Raw genomic sequence first — 17,760 nt, forward strand, 5'->3', positions numbered from 1 at the left:
TTGATGCTACCTCGCTAATGCAGAAAATGGTGAATAAGTATGAAAAAAAAATCATTCTTGTTTGTTGTTTTCTCTATTAGGAAGGTAGCACCAGGAACATATGAAGAAAAGGCCACGTTCACTTATGTCATTCTCTATTAAATGTAATGCATGGAAACCACAGTCCATATTTCACAACCAGTATGCCCTGGTTCATCCAACTGACAGTATGTTGAATACCATGTCACTCTAGTTCACTGACAGTATGTTGAATACCATGTCACTCTAGTTCACTGACAGTATGTTGAATACCATGTTGCTCTAGTTCAGTCTCTCTCATATATGTCTTTCATCCCTCTGTATAATCAGGCCCCAATCACTCAAATTCTCTTTCATTCCATCCTTCCGTCTCCAGTATGGTCTCTCCCTTCTCCTTGTCTCCTCCACTTCTGACATTTATGTCTTCTTTCCCAACCTTTCTTCACTCATTCTCTCCATATGTTCACACCATTTCAGCACACCCTTTTCAGTTCTCTCATCCACACTCTTCTTACTACCACATCTCTCTCTTACCCATTTATCTCTTACTCGATCAAACCAACTAACACCACATGGTGTCCTTAAACATACTATTTCCAAAACATCCACCCTTGTCTGCACATCTTCATCTATAGTCTATTCCATGCATCCATAAACATACAACATAAAACTATACCTTGAAACATATTTATTTCTGCCTTCCTAGATAACAGACTTTCTTTCCACATTCCTCAGCACTTTTAGAAGCTTTACCCCCAAACCCACCATATGTCGTACATCCATGATTTCCATTTTCTAACATGTCTCCTCCCAGGTATCTAAAACACTTTGCTTCCTCCAAATTGTCTTCATTGAAACTCAAACCCCAACTAAAAACAACAGAGGCCCTAAGCTTTTGACTGTATTTCGAGCCATTTTCAAGGATACAGAATCTTTATGAACTAGGGAATGTATACAAAACCAGCCTACACCATGGCTGAGGGAACAAGAACCTTTGACCTGAGGAACATGGAAAGGTTGACCAGAATTGTAAAATGACCCATTCCTTAACCTGGGAAACAATGTTAGGTCAGTAATTGCATTTCTTAATTTTGCCACATTTCAACAAAGATTTCAGTAAGATATTATCTAATTATCCCTGGGGATAGGGGAGAAAGAATACTTCCCACGTATTCCCTGCGTGTCGTAGAAGGCGACTAAAAGGGGAGGGAGCGGGTGGCTGGAAATCCTCCCCTTTCTTGTTTTTTTTTTTTTAATTTTCCAAAAGAAGGAACAGAGAAGGGGGTCAGGTGAGGATATTCCCTCTAAGGCCCAGTTCTCTGTTCTTAACGCTACCTCGCTAACGCGGGAAATGGCAAATAGTATGAAAAAAAAAAAAAAAAAAATTATCTAATTTATACATTCTTTCATTCATGTTTATGGAGTTGTTAAATTAGATAGGAGAGGATTCAACAGTAAGCTTTTCTATAAGGGTAAACAGTTTTTGACTCCTGCAATTCATAAGATATGAATAATCATCCATGTATTTGAATATTGTGTTCGATTCTGAAACTGTCCTTACTGAATATTTATGCTCTTGAATTCTCTTTTTTAAAATTCAACTGATTCGCCAGTATACATCTTACATGGAACAGAGTTGACACCTGATATTTCAATGGATGAGGGACTGTTCATAAGGAATTCTATATGGTGTTTTCATATTTGTAAACATTAATTTTTAGTTGTTTCAAAATACTAGCAAGAGATGAAAATTCCTATTGATAGTGTAGAACCAAAATATTTTTGTTGCTAAATTTATCTTCGTTCTCATTACAAAAGTAGGTATTCCTTACTTTTTGTATGCATTTGTTGGTAGCCTTATCAGGATAATGAAGATTTCTTACAATATAAATGTGATCAATTTCTCCATTTAAGAATTCAGGACTGCAAATTCTTCAGGCTTTAAGAAACATACCTGTAAAGGTAGATATTTTGACAGTCGTGATGTTCAAAAACTTTGAACGTAAGACCCCTATCTGATCTTATCAAAGTGTCTAAAAACGGCAATGATTTACTGACTTCCCCCTCCTCCTTGAAAGTTATAGAATTATGAAAATATTAATTTCTTTCTCTTTCATACTAAATCACTGTTTCCTGTGTTAGTGAGGGAGTGCCACTTCTGCTCACACCCATTCTCTTGCTGTCATGTGTATTGCACCAAAACCACAGCTTCCTATCCACATGCCCTATGTGTTGTTTCAGTCCATCGATATGTTGACCACATCATTCCAGTTTAATCTGTCTCATGCATGCCTTTTACCTTCCTGCTCATTCAGCCCCCAGTCACTCAAAGTCTTTTCCACTCCATCCTTCCATCTCCAATTTGGTCTCCCTGTTCACCTTGTTCCCTTCAGTTCTGAAACATATATCTTCTTTTTCAATTTTTCCTCACTCATTCTCTTCATATGTCCGGAACATTTCAGCATACCTTCCACTGATAGTACAAAACAGACTGAAAATTGAAATGCTTAACAATTTGCAAGTTGAAGGGAGACACGATGGCTTCGGTATAGTGAGACTTGAACCAATGAAATAAAAGTTGGAAGATTAGAACACTTAGCCTTCTTTGGGATAATTTGTACCAATGTATGCTTCACAGGCCTTTAGGATTTGGGATAGATTGTACCAGTATTTGCTTCACAGGTAAGGAAAAGATTTTGTTTTTTTAAACCAAAGAGGAACAGATTAGCAAACATGGGTGCCAGTTCTGAGGCATACACCTTCATAACATTAGGAGGGATGCGATCTGGTCCATATGCCATACTTATATCAGGAAGAAATTATTTTTTGGGCTATGGAAAGAGATTATGGGATGAGGAACAATTAGTGAGAAGGAATGTAGGAGTCATCCAAGTTGGAGTTAGAAGAGTAAGCAAGAATAGGAATTAGTGGCTTCGTCTGGAAGAAAAACGATATGATTTTACACAAAAACGAAAAGGTAGAATGAACAGAAGTTGTTCAATGTACATATGTCCAAATAGACCTGTTAATGGAATAAGACATCGTACATTCTTTGGATAAGGGAAAGCTTTGCATTATAAATACCATATCTGCAGTTATTCTATGTATTTACAGTGATATCAAGTGAAGATGAAAGTCGATTCAGGGTGAAGGATGGGGAGTCTTTTTAGGTATGATGTGCTACATCCCTTGCCCAAATGGCCTAAGAACAAGGATGGTCAAGCCATACATTGGTATAAGATATTTTTGGAGGAAGAGGAGATGTATTTCTTTGTTCCTGCAATAGTAACCTCACCTGTAATCTCAGCAGAAAAAGAAGCTCTACTTGAGAATGGATACCTCATTTTAAGGCAAATCATTAAAGAATTTTCCTAAGTTTCTCTGGTCAGCATCACCAACGTGTATAGTTTAACAAATGGTTTATTTTTCTGTCAAAAATGTTAGTACATTATTTTTGAGTTTCACACTGCTGTATTAGTGAAATAACAGTATGAAAGCACAATATAGTGTGGTGTCAGTAATTAAATAGTTGCAGTAAAATTTCAGCCAAAAATATTACACATTTACTTTTGGAAAACTATACAAAAGTTGCTCTGTATATTAGTAAAGTTATAAAAAGTTTTAAGGTTGCTATGTATATTAGTATAATAAAGTTATAAAAAGTTTATGGTGCATACTGTATGTACTCTATATCAGTGCTCATTCAAAACTAACCTATGATTGATGACCAGTCAAAGCAGCTCTTCCTTATTCAGTCTTACAGTGTAAAATGTTGGGCACTCTATCAAAGACTGGACAGGGTATCTATCACGGATTTGGGGTGTTGTAAATTAGATCATTAACTTACAAGAATCTAAGCACTCTGAATGTTACAAAACCATGAATTTAAACAAAACTCAGTACTGTGGATTTCTTTGCAGTTTCTACAGTTGTTAAAAAGCAAACAATATCTTTTAAAGATTCTACAAGGGGCTTAAGGATAATTCAACAGGTTTGGATTATTCAGCATCCTTTGGTATGACACATGGTAAATTGTGGGAACTTACTGTTTGCTCTTTTAAACACAACCACATCTGTAATGATAGCAAAATTTTCATATGCACCATTTAAGATTGTCCCACCACTCACAAGTATCTTTTATGCATGCAAATGTCCACTGAAATTGTGCCAACATTATATGACAAAATTCTTATCTGACTTTCTGTTTTGTCTTTAGATTGTGGAATAGCTTAGGAAGTTTTTCTTGTATTCTAAACTAGATTACTGGTGGAAGAAATTTAACCAGCAAACAAGGATTGTACATATAAATGGAAGTACTGTAATATATTAATGTTTTTATGCATACTTTTTACTGATTTTTCTGTTTTTTAATATTGGTATACCTATTGTTAAATTTTGCTGAATGTTTCTGTGTTTGGATGATTTTTCATGTTTTCCATACACAAACTTTTCCACAAGTGCTTTACAAAACTTCCCAGGCAGACATACTTTCCCATATAATTTGTACAGTTTTGATTAGTTAATGTTTAATAGTTATCTTATTGTACGCATCACCTAAGTATCCCACTTTAACAAATCACCAAGTGTTGCATTGAAGTTTGCTAATGTAATTATGTGAATTTTTTTAAGCCATGCCATTTGCTTTACTCTTTGATTTTCAGCTACATATAATGTATTGCCCAGCTCTATATACCTCCTGCCATGCTCCGTAAAATTCAGCTAAACTGTAAGACAATGTACACTGTTTTAGGTAGACTGCAGATTTTCGTCATATCATTAATTGATTACCTATTACCTCTTTGTACTTTACTGGGAGGGCGTTTACATTTGCGGGGCTATATCTCTTGATCACTCTTTACTATCATACAACCTCAGTCAGTATCTTTCATTCATCCACCTTTCTTATATGTAAAAGTAATTTTTGACATCTTTTTCACAAGCTTCTAACTTAATTTCATGATGTGCCCTCTGGTTGCTTTGTCCCTACATCTTGCAAAGAACTGTCTACTGTAAACTTTGTCGATCCCTTTTAAAAACTTAAAGGTTGTGATCAGGTTACCTCTCAATCTTCTCTCTTCCAAGGTGGGTAAATTTCAAGACTTCAGCCTGTCCCAGTAGCTTAGTTGTCTTAACTCTAGTACCATCTTTGTTGCCCTCCTCTGGACCTTCTGTACAAGTTCTCTGATTCTTTAGGGATGGTGACCAAACCATAAAAGCATATTCTAGTTTTGGCCTTTTGTAAGGTATAAATATCTTGCTAAATATTTCCTCATCCATATACTTTAAAGCTACTTTGATATTTGCCAGCAGACAGTTTGTCTCATCTGTTCTATTGGAACTTGAGCAACAGGTTAGGGACGATGTTAGGGACAATATCTATTCCCAAGCCCCTTTCACGCACAGAATCCTGAGCCTTGCTTCCTGTTGGGTAATAATCATATTGAGGCCATATTTTGCTTTGTCCCATCCTCATTACTTTACATTTGCATGGGTTGATTTTCACTAACCACATTTTAGACACACTTTGCAAACTGTTTAGGTCCCCTTGTAAGATGATGCAATCTTCCTTGCTTTGTACTATTGTCTGGACAACACTTTATATCATTTAGATTCTGTACCATACACAACAAGATGGTGACATCTGTTGTATCTCTCTAGGTCGCAAGATGGAGGAGTGAGCACACCAGGAAGTGTCCATGAAGTAGGAGGCATCCCTACCATCAGGTCCACAAAACTTCGCCATTCTGCTGCTACGGAATCAGAAAGTGAGTGTCGAGACTCAGGCTTCAATGAGGGTCCCTTGTATCCTGATGCCAGTGATGTCAGCCATGTGTACAGTGATTATGATGGACAGTCTTATCGCTCAAGACATTACTCAGAGGATTCACGTTTGTCATATGCTCCAGAAGATTATTCACATGCCTCTAAGTACTACATCACTGAGGAGCGCATGTTCAACTATGCCACCACTTTCATGCCCAATTACGAACAGCGACGACTAAGACGAAATCGTTACAATTACCTCGATGATTATGATGACTATCAAGAGTTCCCTGAACATGACAAATATTATGACACATCAAATTTAAGTCGAGAGCACAGTGACAGTTTTATCTATGTCTCTTATCCCCCTGAAGTTAAAAAAAGATTTAATGAAAATAGGTGATGAAAAAACATTAAAAATTCCTGTTGATGCTTATAGAATGGCATACATTTTGACTACATTATTTCATGAGGTGTTTAACAAAAACCAATAGCTAAACCATAAGGAAACCAAGTCTTACATTCCTTTCACTAATTTAGAATAGCAATTATACTTCAAGGACACTTGATAGCTTAAGTGTCGGCATGAGTGTGAAATGGAAAATGAAAACTTTTCGTGTGTTCATTATTATGTCAGCCAAGGTAGAGAAGACATGTTCATATTTATTTTAGCATTTCAGTGGGATATGTGGTACATTTTTGGGAATTTATATCCTTTGCAAGTACTGTAAGTACCTTGGTCATTTGCTCTTAATTATCTTGCTTTAGCCATTTTATTTCTTTAAATATATAAATAAATATATATATATATATATATATATATATATATATATATATATATATATATATATATATATATATATATACTTGTCTCAAATAACATCACAGTCTACAGGAAGATGAATAAGAGACAAATGAAAACTAAAAGGAAAAAAAGACAATTCTTACTGGCTGGTGTGATGTGGATCACTCAATGTAAATTTCCACAACCCTCCTACAGTTGTGTACCAAGATACATGTGATTTATCTAATGAACTGTATAACTGTTCCCATGGACCAAGTTCTCTTAGTGTTTTAAAGGAACTAGCTATTCTTTTTGAAGCCCAGCTGAAACTGTCACCCAGTTTTAGATTATGTAAACATGAATTCATTTGCATTGTAGGGTTTTGAGTTACTCTATCTGTATTCCCATTGTTCAACATTTGTGGGACCCCTGCTCATGTTCTGCATGCACAGAATTTGAGTTTATTGAATACTGCTAAGGGCTAAAATGTATGGGACCTACGGGTTTGGCTGTGACCATATTAGGGTATATGACTTTTCAGTCTTTCCCAGGATAGAGTTAAATGATTTAACTTTGGTTGCAGAGAATTATCAGGTTCAATTCTAGCTGTACAGAGATCTCCTAATATGCCTCTTGATGGACATATTGAAAGGTGTTGTTCATGAAGAGTATACATGGCAGTGTACAGAGCTTAGTAGCCTAATTCAAGTGTCACATGGTGCTATGGTGCCACTCTCGCTGAAAAGAGCAGTGCTTGTGCTCAGCTCTGCTGCTTTACCATACTGTATAACATGTATCTTCTGTTTGTAGGTCATGAATCGACATAGAAAAAGAATTATTTTTATATTCAATGGTACTCTGTCACAACATGTCTTTAGCCCGAGTACAAATACAGGTAACTCTTGTTTATGATAACTGTTAATAAGGAAAACCAAGCAGAGTATACAGTGGTCAATATGCTTTTGCAGGAGCTGATCTTAGTAGGATATTTCTGGTAATGATATGGGGATGAGGATGTAGTAAGCAGTACTCTGCTCCCACAGCTTGAGGACCCAGGTTAGAACCTGAGAGCATATGATTGCAATAATGTACATGCATGGTGTTGGTTAGTGTACCACCGAAGAGCTCCATACTAACTATTCTTTACAGCCCCAGGGGATGCCACTCACCGAGATATGGCGTATATCTGATGTTAGTTATATTCAAAATTTGATTTATTGTCTACAGTCATATGGCAGATGTTTATAGTGTTAATTGTTGGAATTCAGCATCTGTTTCATTTGTTAGGAGCTAAGGTATATAAACTTTTATTTGTTCAAGAATGATGTTTTAAGCTTGCATTTTAATTACAAGGCTGTTTATCACTGTCACTCACCTGGCATGATGGCATATGAAAGAGCTGATATTCTTGGCTGAAGATTTTACTTATTACATATTTGGAGGCAGAAGAACAGTAGGTTTGAATCTTACCATTACCCCATGCACAAAATCCTTTCAAAAATACTTTATGCAGTGCTAAGATTTATAGGAGTAGGATAAGGATTTTGGCAATTGATATGGGCAAGGCTATTTTCATAATCTGTTACATATTGTACTTACAGTCTACTGTTTTCCATGATAATGAAATTTCACCCGGTAGAGTCGGGGGTTCTAACTCGTTCTTCTAAGGTCCGTCCTCCCTCCCTTTAGGATTTGCCACCATTGTAGACTTTCTGTAGTTGAGCGAGAGTAGGATGGCAGGGCCACTAGTCTTGTGCTGTAGAGTACAGCTTTGAGGTTATGTGCTTATGTAAACTAGCTGCATTTTAAGGTGATGGCCGTAGGGTCAGCTCTGATAGGTTGCCTAGGCCAAACCAGCTAAACTCATTGGTTTACACATTTCACATATATTTGCTGACAAGTGGATAGAGAGATGAGCAGTGCTTTTGTCTTTTTTTGTGCATTGCATTACATCCTCTTAAGATTAGAATAGATGACTGGGCAGTAGACATGTATGCTGCAAAGGAGATGCACAGCTTGAGAAAATTTCATGGCATATGCTTTTTTTATACAGCAATTCAGAGAGGCTTATGACATTTGTCACCGAAAAATATTTGGAACTGTTATAAGCCTTGTGTGCTAGTTTTACCTGAATAAGAAATTTCCACAAAATGCTTTCTTTTATCAGAAGCATTACTTATTTGTAATGACTCATAAAGAAGAAGCATATGTTGCAGTTTTTGTCCACAAGACAAAGTATGTTGAAAGTGATTAATGAAAGCAGATTTTTTCTTCATATTTCAAAGAAAGGTTCGACTACAGTGAAACTTCCTAAGACTCCTTTGGTAAGGCCAGGAAGCTAGACAACAGACATTATACAAAAGTGTGAAAAGAAAATACTGATTTCTCCAGAAATTATTGTGGATGTGTTGAAAGTAAATTTATCCAGTTATAGATAGAACAAAGAGGGCTGATGATTATGTGGAGATGCATCTGAAGAATGATAATGTAGTAAACAATGCCTAAATATGTCCAGCAATAAGTAGGTAGTAGTTGTAGTTAAGCTGCAAGCAGGCTGTGAAGGAGGATGAGCTGCAGTTTGTGATGACTTAAGCCCTTAATGACTGTAAATTGTTATTCAATCTTTGTCATGGCTTGATATAGCTAAACTCTTATCTCAGGGTCATATTTTAAACCTTAAATGGAAAAAAATTATATTGTTGTTATCTACCATGGAAAAATATAAAACACATTTATAAATAGGCTGAATGCACTGTACAGTTAAGTGTTTGCTTTGGGTTAGTCCTTGTTTGATCTTTCTTCGGTAATGACTGTGGTCTAGAGTTGTCAGTGTTGTTATTATATTCCATTGCTGTGGCATCTGATGTCACTGCATCTTTGGTAATGGTATCAAGGTAGCCCTGAGATATGACTGAATAATTTTGTGTAATTATTCTTGTTCTGAAGTTAGTTTTGATTTGATGCAAGCCTCAGTATTAGGGTTTGTGTTAAGAAAAGTGATGATCTAAAATTAAGCTGACATGTGAGGAATATGTGCAAAGGCATGGATTAACAAGAAATTAAGAGGTGTGGAGTCACCTTTATGTTCAGAAATTGAGGTGTGAGCTTAGAGTGTGAAAGAAGGGATCAGCTGCCTATTGAGATACGTACTACTGTAAGATATCAAAGATTTGGCACTAGTGTAATGGATATGTGAGTTGGGTTGTGGTGAGATTCAGTCACTTAGAGGTGTTAATCATGGTTCTGTTATGAAATGATACTGGTGAGACCAAGGATTTTGTGGGGATATTTCTCAAGCATTACATATCTTCAGGTTTTTTAGCTGCCCAATAAGACAACAATACCTATTGTGTGATTCTAGTGCCCCTATGTGGAATGTAGACACTCTAAGAGTGCTTTACATGATTCATAATGTAAAAAATGTACATCTTGTAACTGCCAGCTTCTAGTTGATGTTTATCAGAGAATGTTAGTTTTTCTAATTGCTTGGGATTTTAACCCCTACATGGTATTTGTGTCCAGTGCACACAAAGGTATAGACTTATCATTATTACATACACTCCCTGTTGTTTTTAAGTCCCCCACATGCAGTCATCATACACTAGTCCTGTAGTGTACTTCCTGTGTCAGGGCTGCATTTCAGTACAGTAACATCATAACTGGGTTTATTCTTAAGCAATGAACTTTACTATTTTTAAAATTCTTTGTAAGGGGATTATTTTTTTAATTCTCTTTAAGGGGAGATTCATTTTAGCATAATTTTTATATAATGAAGTATATATTATGTTCATTGAAAGGACAGGTTGCTTTTAGTATGATTCTTATATACTGAAGTATCCTACTGAACACAAATATCACCCATTTATGATTTTCATAAGTATTTTTTTCAGATGAAGTATAGAATTATTACAGTGGGTGTTGTGATGATCAGTGAAACTTATAAAATTTTTATTAGAATTAAATACTGTATTGACAACAATACTTTCAATGGAATGTTTTAGATAAAAAAAAGTAATCCTATATTTCATTAACATTGTGTATGTCCAGAAATGAAGTGGTAGACTAACAAGCAGATTTTTGCACTTTATGAAATGAAATGAAATTTGGAAAGTTAATGAATATGGCCTGAAGTGTGATACAGACAGGATCATGTCAGTTGAACAACATTACTCTTGATTTGTTTATTTCCCTGATAAATCATCATTTCTTGACAAACATTGCTTTTGATTTGTTTATTTCACTGATAAATCATCATTTCTTGCTCACTATTTTATAAAGAATTACACTTTGTCGGTACAGTACAAGAAAATTTAAATTATTGGAAGAAATTCATAAAGTTCTCATTAGTTTCATAAAAGGTTTGCAGAATACTGAAGAACATATCCAGTGGATGGGAAAAATTAACCCAAATTTTATGTCTGGTGGTTCTAGGAAGATGCTGCCTGTGCAACCAGTCCACAAGAGTAAGCTAAACAACAGAATGGTGATGTTAGCAAAGACTGATAATTACAGTTATATAACATGGACCATATGAAGAACTGCAGAGTGGAACAAAGTTGTCTGAAGTGATCATGAGGAAATTATTGTGCCTTCAAGTATGCTAAAAACAAATCACTACATAAGTGTCAAGCTTCCTTTTGGATTATGTACCCAGTCATAGCATATACACAGAAGAGAAACTGAGATTTATGTTTGAAGGAATAGTAGTTCCAGCAATATTTTGTGGTTGTGAGGCATGGGCTACTGATAGGGTTGTGTGCAGGAGAGTAGATGCGTTGCATATATGTTTGAGGACATGTGGTGTGAGGTGGGTTTTATCAAGTAAGCGATGAAAGGGGTAAGAGAGATGTGTGGTAATAAAAAGAGTGTGGTTGAGAGAGAGCAGAAGAGGGTGTGTTAAAATGGTTTGGACATATGGAGAGAATGAATGAGGAAAGGTAGACAAAGAGGATATATGTGTCAGAGGTGGCCGGAACAAGGAAAAGCTGGAGACCAAATTGGAGGTGGAAGGATGAAGTGAAAAAGATTTTGAGCGATTGCGGTCTGAACATGCAGAAGGGTGAAAGGTGTGCACAGAATAGAGTGAATTGGAACTATATGGTATACTGGGGTTGACATGCTGTCACTGGACTGAACCAGGGCATGTGAAGCGTCTGGGGTAAACCATGGAAAGGTCTGTGGGGCCTGGATGCGGATAGGAAGCTGTGGTTTTGGTGCATTACGCATGGCAGAGACTGAGTGTGAACAAATGTGGCCTTTTCTGTCTGTTTTTCCTGGTGCTACCTTGCTGAAGCAGGGGAAAGCAATGCTGTTTCCTGCAGGGTGGAGTAGCAACAGGAATGGATGAAGGTAAGCAAGTATGGGTATGTATATGTGTATGTATGTTTACATCTGTGTATGTATATGTTGATATGTATATGTATGTATATGTGCGTATGTGGACGTCTTTGTACATATATGTGTATATGAGTGGATGGGCCATTCTTCATCTGTTTCCTGGCCCAACCCACCCACATACATATTTTTTTTTTTTTTTTTTTTTTGCTTTGTCACTGTCTCCCGCGTTTGCGAGGTAGCGCAAGGAAACAGACGAAAGAAATGGCCCAACCCACCCCCATACACATGTATATACATACGTCCACACACGCAAATATACATACCTACACAGCTTTCCATGGTTTACCCCAGACGCTTCACATGCCTTGATTCAATCCACTGACAGCACGTCAACCCCGGTATACCACATCGCTCCAATTCACTCTATTCCTTGTTTTCCTTTCACCCTCCTGCATGTTCAGGCCCCGATCACACAAAATCTTTTTCACTCCATCTTTCCACCTCCAATTTGGTCTCCCTCTTCTCCTCGTTCCCTCCACCTCCGACACATATATCCTCTTGGTCAATCTTTCCTCACTCATTCTCTCCATGTGCCCAAACCACTTCAAAACACCCTCTTCTGCTCTCTCAACCACGCTCTTTTTATTTCCACACATCTCTCTTACCCTTACGTTACTTACTCGATCAAACCACCTCACACCACACACTGTCCTCAAACATCTCATTTCCAGCACATCCATCCTCCTGCGCACAACTCTATCCATAGCCCACGCCTCTCAACCATACAACATTGTTGGAACCACTATTCCTTCAAACATACCCATTTTTGCTTTCAGAGATAATGTTCTCGACTTCCACACATTCTTCAAGGCTCCCAGAATTATCGCCCCCTCCCCCACCCTATGATCCACTTCCGCTTTCATGGTTCCATCCGCTGCCAGATCCACTCCCAGATATCTAAAACACTTCACTTCCTCCAGTTTTTCTCCATTCAAACTCACCTCCCAATTGACTTGACCCTCAACCCTACTGTACCTAATAACCTTGCTCTTATTCACATTTACTCTTAACTTTCTTCTTTCACACACTTTACCAAACTCAGTCACCAGCTTCTGCAGTTTCTCACATGAATCAGCCACCAGCGCTCTATCATCAGCGAACAGCAACATACATATGTATATACATAAATGACCATACATACATATGCATTTCACCGTATTTCAACATACACAGACATATACATATATACACATTTTGGAAAGGATCACAATTTTGCACGTGATCAAGTATATTCCTATGAGTCCACGGGAAAAATGAAACATAAGTTCCCAAGTGCACTTTCGTGTAATAATTACATCATCAGGGGAGACACAAGAGAGAAATATAAGTCAGTTGTTATACAACGAAGAGACATAGCTAGGACACCGAGAGCAAGAGTGTTAAGAGATGGTAATGTCACACTTAAAATAACAAACAAATAATGATGGATTAGTAGTTAATGAGAAAGAGCTGGAACTCAAGGATCATATAGGAAAAGTTCACCTGTTGTTGAAGTTGTGGAAACAAAGCTTACTAAAATGGTAAAATCTTACCCATTCTGCCTAGATAGGTACAGGATAATGAGGAAGGAAAATGATGGGGAGGACTGGCCCTCTTGATAAAGAATAGCCTTAAGTTTCAAGAAATACATAATGGGAAGAGTAACTACTGGGAAGAAGTGTATAGTGGTGTTGTAACATAAAATCCTCCAGTTTTAATGACTTGGAACAAATATACTTTGATAACAATGAAGAGAGGGGCAAGTATGCAGTCTGCAGGGGGTAAGATGGCTTGGGAAGCAAGTCAGGTGTTTGCTGATGATACAGCAGTAGTGGCAGGTTCAAATGAGAAACTGCAGAAGTTGGCAACTGAGTAAGGTAAGTTGGCAACTGATTATGGTAGAGTATGTGAAAGGAGGAAGTTGAGAGTGAATGTGAATAAAAGCAAGATTATTAGGTTTAGCAGGGTTAAAGAACTGGTTAGTTGGGATGTGAGCTTGAATGGATGAAAATTGGAGGAAGTAGTATTTATATTCCTGGAAGTGGACAAGGCAGTAAATGGAAATGGAAGAGAGTCACAGGGTGGATGAGGGGGGTAAAGGTTCTGAAAGTGCTGAAGAATGTGTGGAAAGAGAAATCATTATCTGTGATGGCATAATGGGTATGTTTGAGGGTATAGTATTCCCAGCAATATCATATGGATGCAAGGCATAATTTGTGGATAAGGCTGTGCAGAGGAGGATGGATGTGTTGGAAATGAAATGTTTGAGGATAATATGTTGTGTAAGGTGGTTTGATTGAGTAAGTAATGTAAGGGTAGAAAAGATGTGTGGTAAGAAAATGAGTGTGGTTTAGAGAGCTGAAGAGGGTGTGCTGAAATAGTTTGGACATATGGAGAGAATAAGAGAGGAAAGGTTGACGAAGAAGGTATATGTGTCAGAAGTGGAGGGAACAAGGAGAATGAGGAGACCAAATCAGAGATAGAGGGATGGAAAGAAAAAGATTTTGAGCAATCTGGGCCTAACCATGCAAGAGAGTGAAAGGTTTGCTCAGGATAGAGTGAACTGGAATGATGTGATTGTATAAAAGGGTTAACATGCTGTCATGGACTTAACCAGAGCATGTGAAGCAACTGGGGTAAACCATGGAAAGGACTGTGGGGTCAAGTCATGGATTGAGAGCTGTGGATGTGGTGCATCACACATGACAGCTAGAATATTGATGCGAGATATGGCCTTTCTTTGTCTGTTCCTAGTGATATCTCACTAATTTGGGAAACAAACTTTAAAACATGAAAAGAAAAAAAGTACATGAAGCAGTGAGACAATTACTTTACAAATATTGTAAAGTACTGATAACAGGAATTTGAACCATCCTGGTGACAAGGAGTCATGGAGACAAATTTATAGAGTATACTGGAAAATTTCCTTTACCAACATGTCAGTGAGCATACTAGGATGAGGGGGACTGATACATTATCATTGCTAGATTTTATCTGTGCACATACTTCCCTGGATTTTGAGTATACTGTATTTTACACCAATTGGAAAAAGGATCATATAATGCTCACGTATAACAACATGGTAAATGAGGATAGTACAGGAGCAGAGGTAAGACAGAATGTAAAGATGAGATATGATTATAGAAACAATGCAGGCCTCAACTTCTTTGTTAACATAGATTGGGAAATGGTGTTCAGTAGCCAGGAACCAGGCTTTGTGGAGAGAAATTCTTTGAAATCAACAATGAAGGGGTAGGAACATAAGTACCTACGACCTTAAACACATGGGAACTAGTAAAAAGGAGGAAAGAATGGTTTAATAGAATATGTCAAAAAGCAAAGGAGCTTTGAGATGTGCAGTGGGGAAGATATAGATGACACTCCAGTCAGCCAGCATTTGCAAGGTATAAGAAAGGAACGAATATACCTAGATAAGAAAGTTGGAACAAAGAAGCTTTGAAAAGAATATTGTGGACAAGGCAGGAGAAAATCCAAAACTTCTCCAAATATTCGTCAGGAGGTAGTTGCACATTAATGAGAAGCCAACTAGGTTAAGGGTTTCAAAGGGTAGAATTGCTGAGGATGACAAAAACAGTATTTGAGAAACTGAACAGCAGGTTCAAAAGTGTTTTCAAAGTAGATGACACTCTAGCTAAAAGTGCACAGAGAGATGGAATGGGGAGGAGGTTTTTGGAAAAGAATCCAGAAAAGTCGGCAACAGAATACTTAATTGAAAGCCTTGTCCCATACAAGGCTCGTGGACCTGAAAAAATTTCACCATATGTGTTGCAGATGTGTACAGATACATTACATAAGCCTCATGAAATACTGTTCAAGATGCTACCAGAGAAAAGCAGAGTGCCAAGGGAATGGAAAAGGGTGAATGTCATACCTATCTATAAGAAAGGAGACTGGAAGGAGGCAGTGAATTACAGGCCGGTTCTCATTAATGAATGTTGTATACAAGGTAAAAAAATTAATTAGATGGCAAGTGGTTGAATTTCCACAGAGGAGATATAACAGTTTTATGGATCAGAGACCATGTGTAATAAACCTCTGGGATTTCTATGAGAGAGAAAGCTTTGTCTTGGACAAAAGGGAAAATTGAGTGAACTCTTTGTATCTGGACTGCAATAAAGCATTTGGTACTGTACTGCATGGAAGGCTGATTAGGAAGTTGGATCACCAGGCAGGAATAAGGGGTTAACTACTTAAGTGGATGGAAGATTATCTCAGTGGAAGGGAAAATAGGGTGTATTTCAGAGCAGCCATTGCCAAATAGGTTGAATTGACCAGTGGAGTGACACAGGGATCTGTTTTGGGACCCTTACTCTTCTTGATCTATTTAAATAACTTGCCTGAAGGTATGGATTCTTACCTGGATATGTCTGAATATATATAAATTTGCCCACCTTAGAAGAGTGAGGGGTGACCTGTTCACAACCTTTAAGTTATTAAACCATATCAATTACTTGGAAAGTGAACAGCTCTTTGAGATATGTTGGAAGAGGACGTAACATGAAATTAAGTAAGAAATGTGTTAAAAAGATGTAAAGAAGTACTTTTATAGAATATGAGTGAAGAATGAATGGAAGAGTATGACTGAGTACATGGTTAATGCAGGCACCATACATAAATTTATGTGGTTTGATAGAGAATTTTCAAATGATGGAGGGAACACATAAATGTAAAACTCCTTCCTTGTAGAGTACATATTGGTAGTTACAATCAGAGTCCTCTCACTGGAGATAAGCTCCAGGCAGTGATACCTTTCTTTCAAGATTTTGGAGGGTCTACAGCTTATGAATCTTACTATGTATGAGAAAGGCTAGGGTGGGAGAATATATGTGAATATAATTGATCAGGAACTTAAGTGAAGCAGTTTAAAGAGTAATATGCACTATCAGAAATGAAACACTCAAGGAAGTTTATGGGCCAGTTACTGAAAAGTTTAGAGAAGTACAGACCAGTGCTTGCTAGCTTAAAGAGAGCTCATGGAGAGAGTGAAAAACACATAAGCTTACACTTCTACAATGAAGGGGCACCAAAATTAAAAAGATTAGTAAAGCAGAGACTGATAGACATAAATCTGATAATTTTTAGCTTAGATTATTATTACAACAGATGAGGTAGGAGGTGCTGCTACTGTGAAAAGTAAAGAAGCTCAGAATTGGGAAAAGTATTGAGTTACCTCACTAATGCAGGAGATAGCGACAAAGTATAATGAATAAATATGAATATAAATATATATGGGAACTTCAGTGAAGGGGGCTAATGGGTAAGTGATAACAAGTAGTGGTGATGTGAGAAGGAGATGGAGTGAGTATTTTGAAGGTTTGTTGAATGTGTTTGATGATAGAGTGGCAGATATAGGGTGTTTTGGTCGAGGTGGTGTGCAAAGTGAGAGGGTTAGGGAAAATGATTGGGTAAATAGAGAAGAGGTAGTAAAAGCTTTACGGAAGATGAAAGCCGGCAAGGCAGCAGGTTTGGATGGTATTGCAGTGGAATTTATTAAAAAAGGGGGTGACTGTATTGTTGACTGGTTGGTAAGGTTATTTAATGTATGTATGATTCATGATGAGGTGCCTGAGGATTGGCGGAATGCGTGCATAGTGCCATTGTACAAAGGCAAAGGGGATAATTACAGAGGTACAAGTCTGTTGAGTATTCCTGGTAAATTATATGGGAGGGTATTGATTGAGAGGGTGAAGGCATGTACAGAGCATCAGATTTGGGAAGAGCAGTGTGGTTTCAGAAGTGGTAGAGAATGTGTGGATCAGGTGTTTGCTTTGAAGAATGTATGTGAGAAATACTTAGAA

At 37.4% G+C, this 17,760-nt stretch overlaps 2 protein-coding genes across 2 annotated transcripts in view; one reads left to right on the plus strand and one right to left on the minus strand.

The window, feature by feature from the left end:
* Positions 1-12,430, plus strand: part of LOC139756096 (uncharacterized) — a 51,379-nt gene extending 38,949 nt beyond the window's left edge. Inside the window, exon 10 of the mRNA XM_071675153.1 lies at positions 5,677-12,430. Within this exon, the coding sequence (XP_071531254.1) occupies positions 5,677-6,184 (508 nt within the window). The 3' untranslated portion in view covers positions 6,185-12,430. The remainder of the gene's footprint in view (positions 1-5,676) is intronic.
* Positions 1-17,760, minus strand: part of CYLD (ubiquitin carboxyl-terminal hydrolase CYLD) — a 187,379-nt gene that overhangs the window by 138,511 nt on the left and 31,108 nt on the right. The gene's annotated exons all lie outside the window — the stretch shown is intronic.

The sequence above is a fragment of the Panulirus ornatus genome, chromosome 20, assembly GCF_036320965.1.
Source record: "Panulirus ornatus isolate Po-2019 chromosome 20, ASM3632096v1, whole genome shotgun sequence".
In the NCBI taxonomy this organism is placed as follows: Eukaryota; Metazoa; Arthropoda; class Malacostraca; order Decapoda; family Palinuridae; genus Panulirus; species Panulirus ornatus.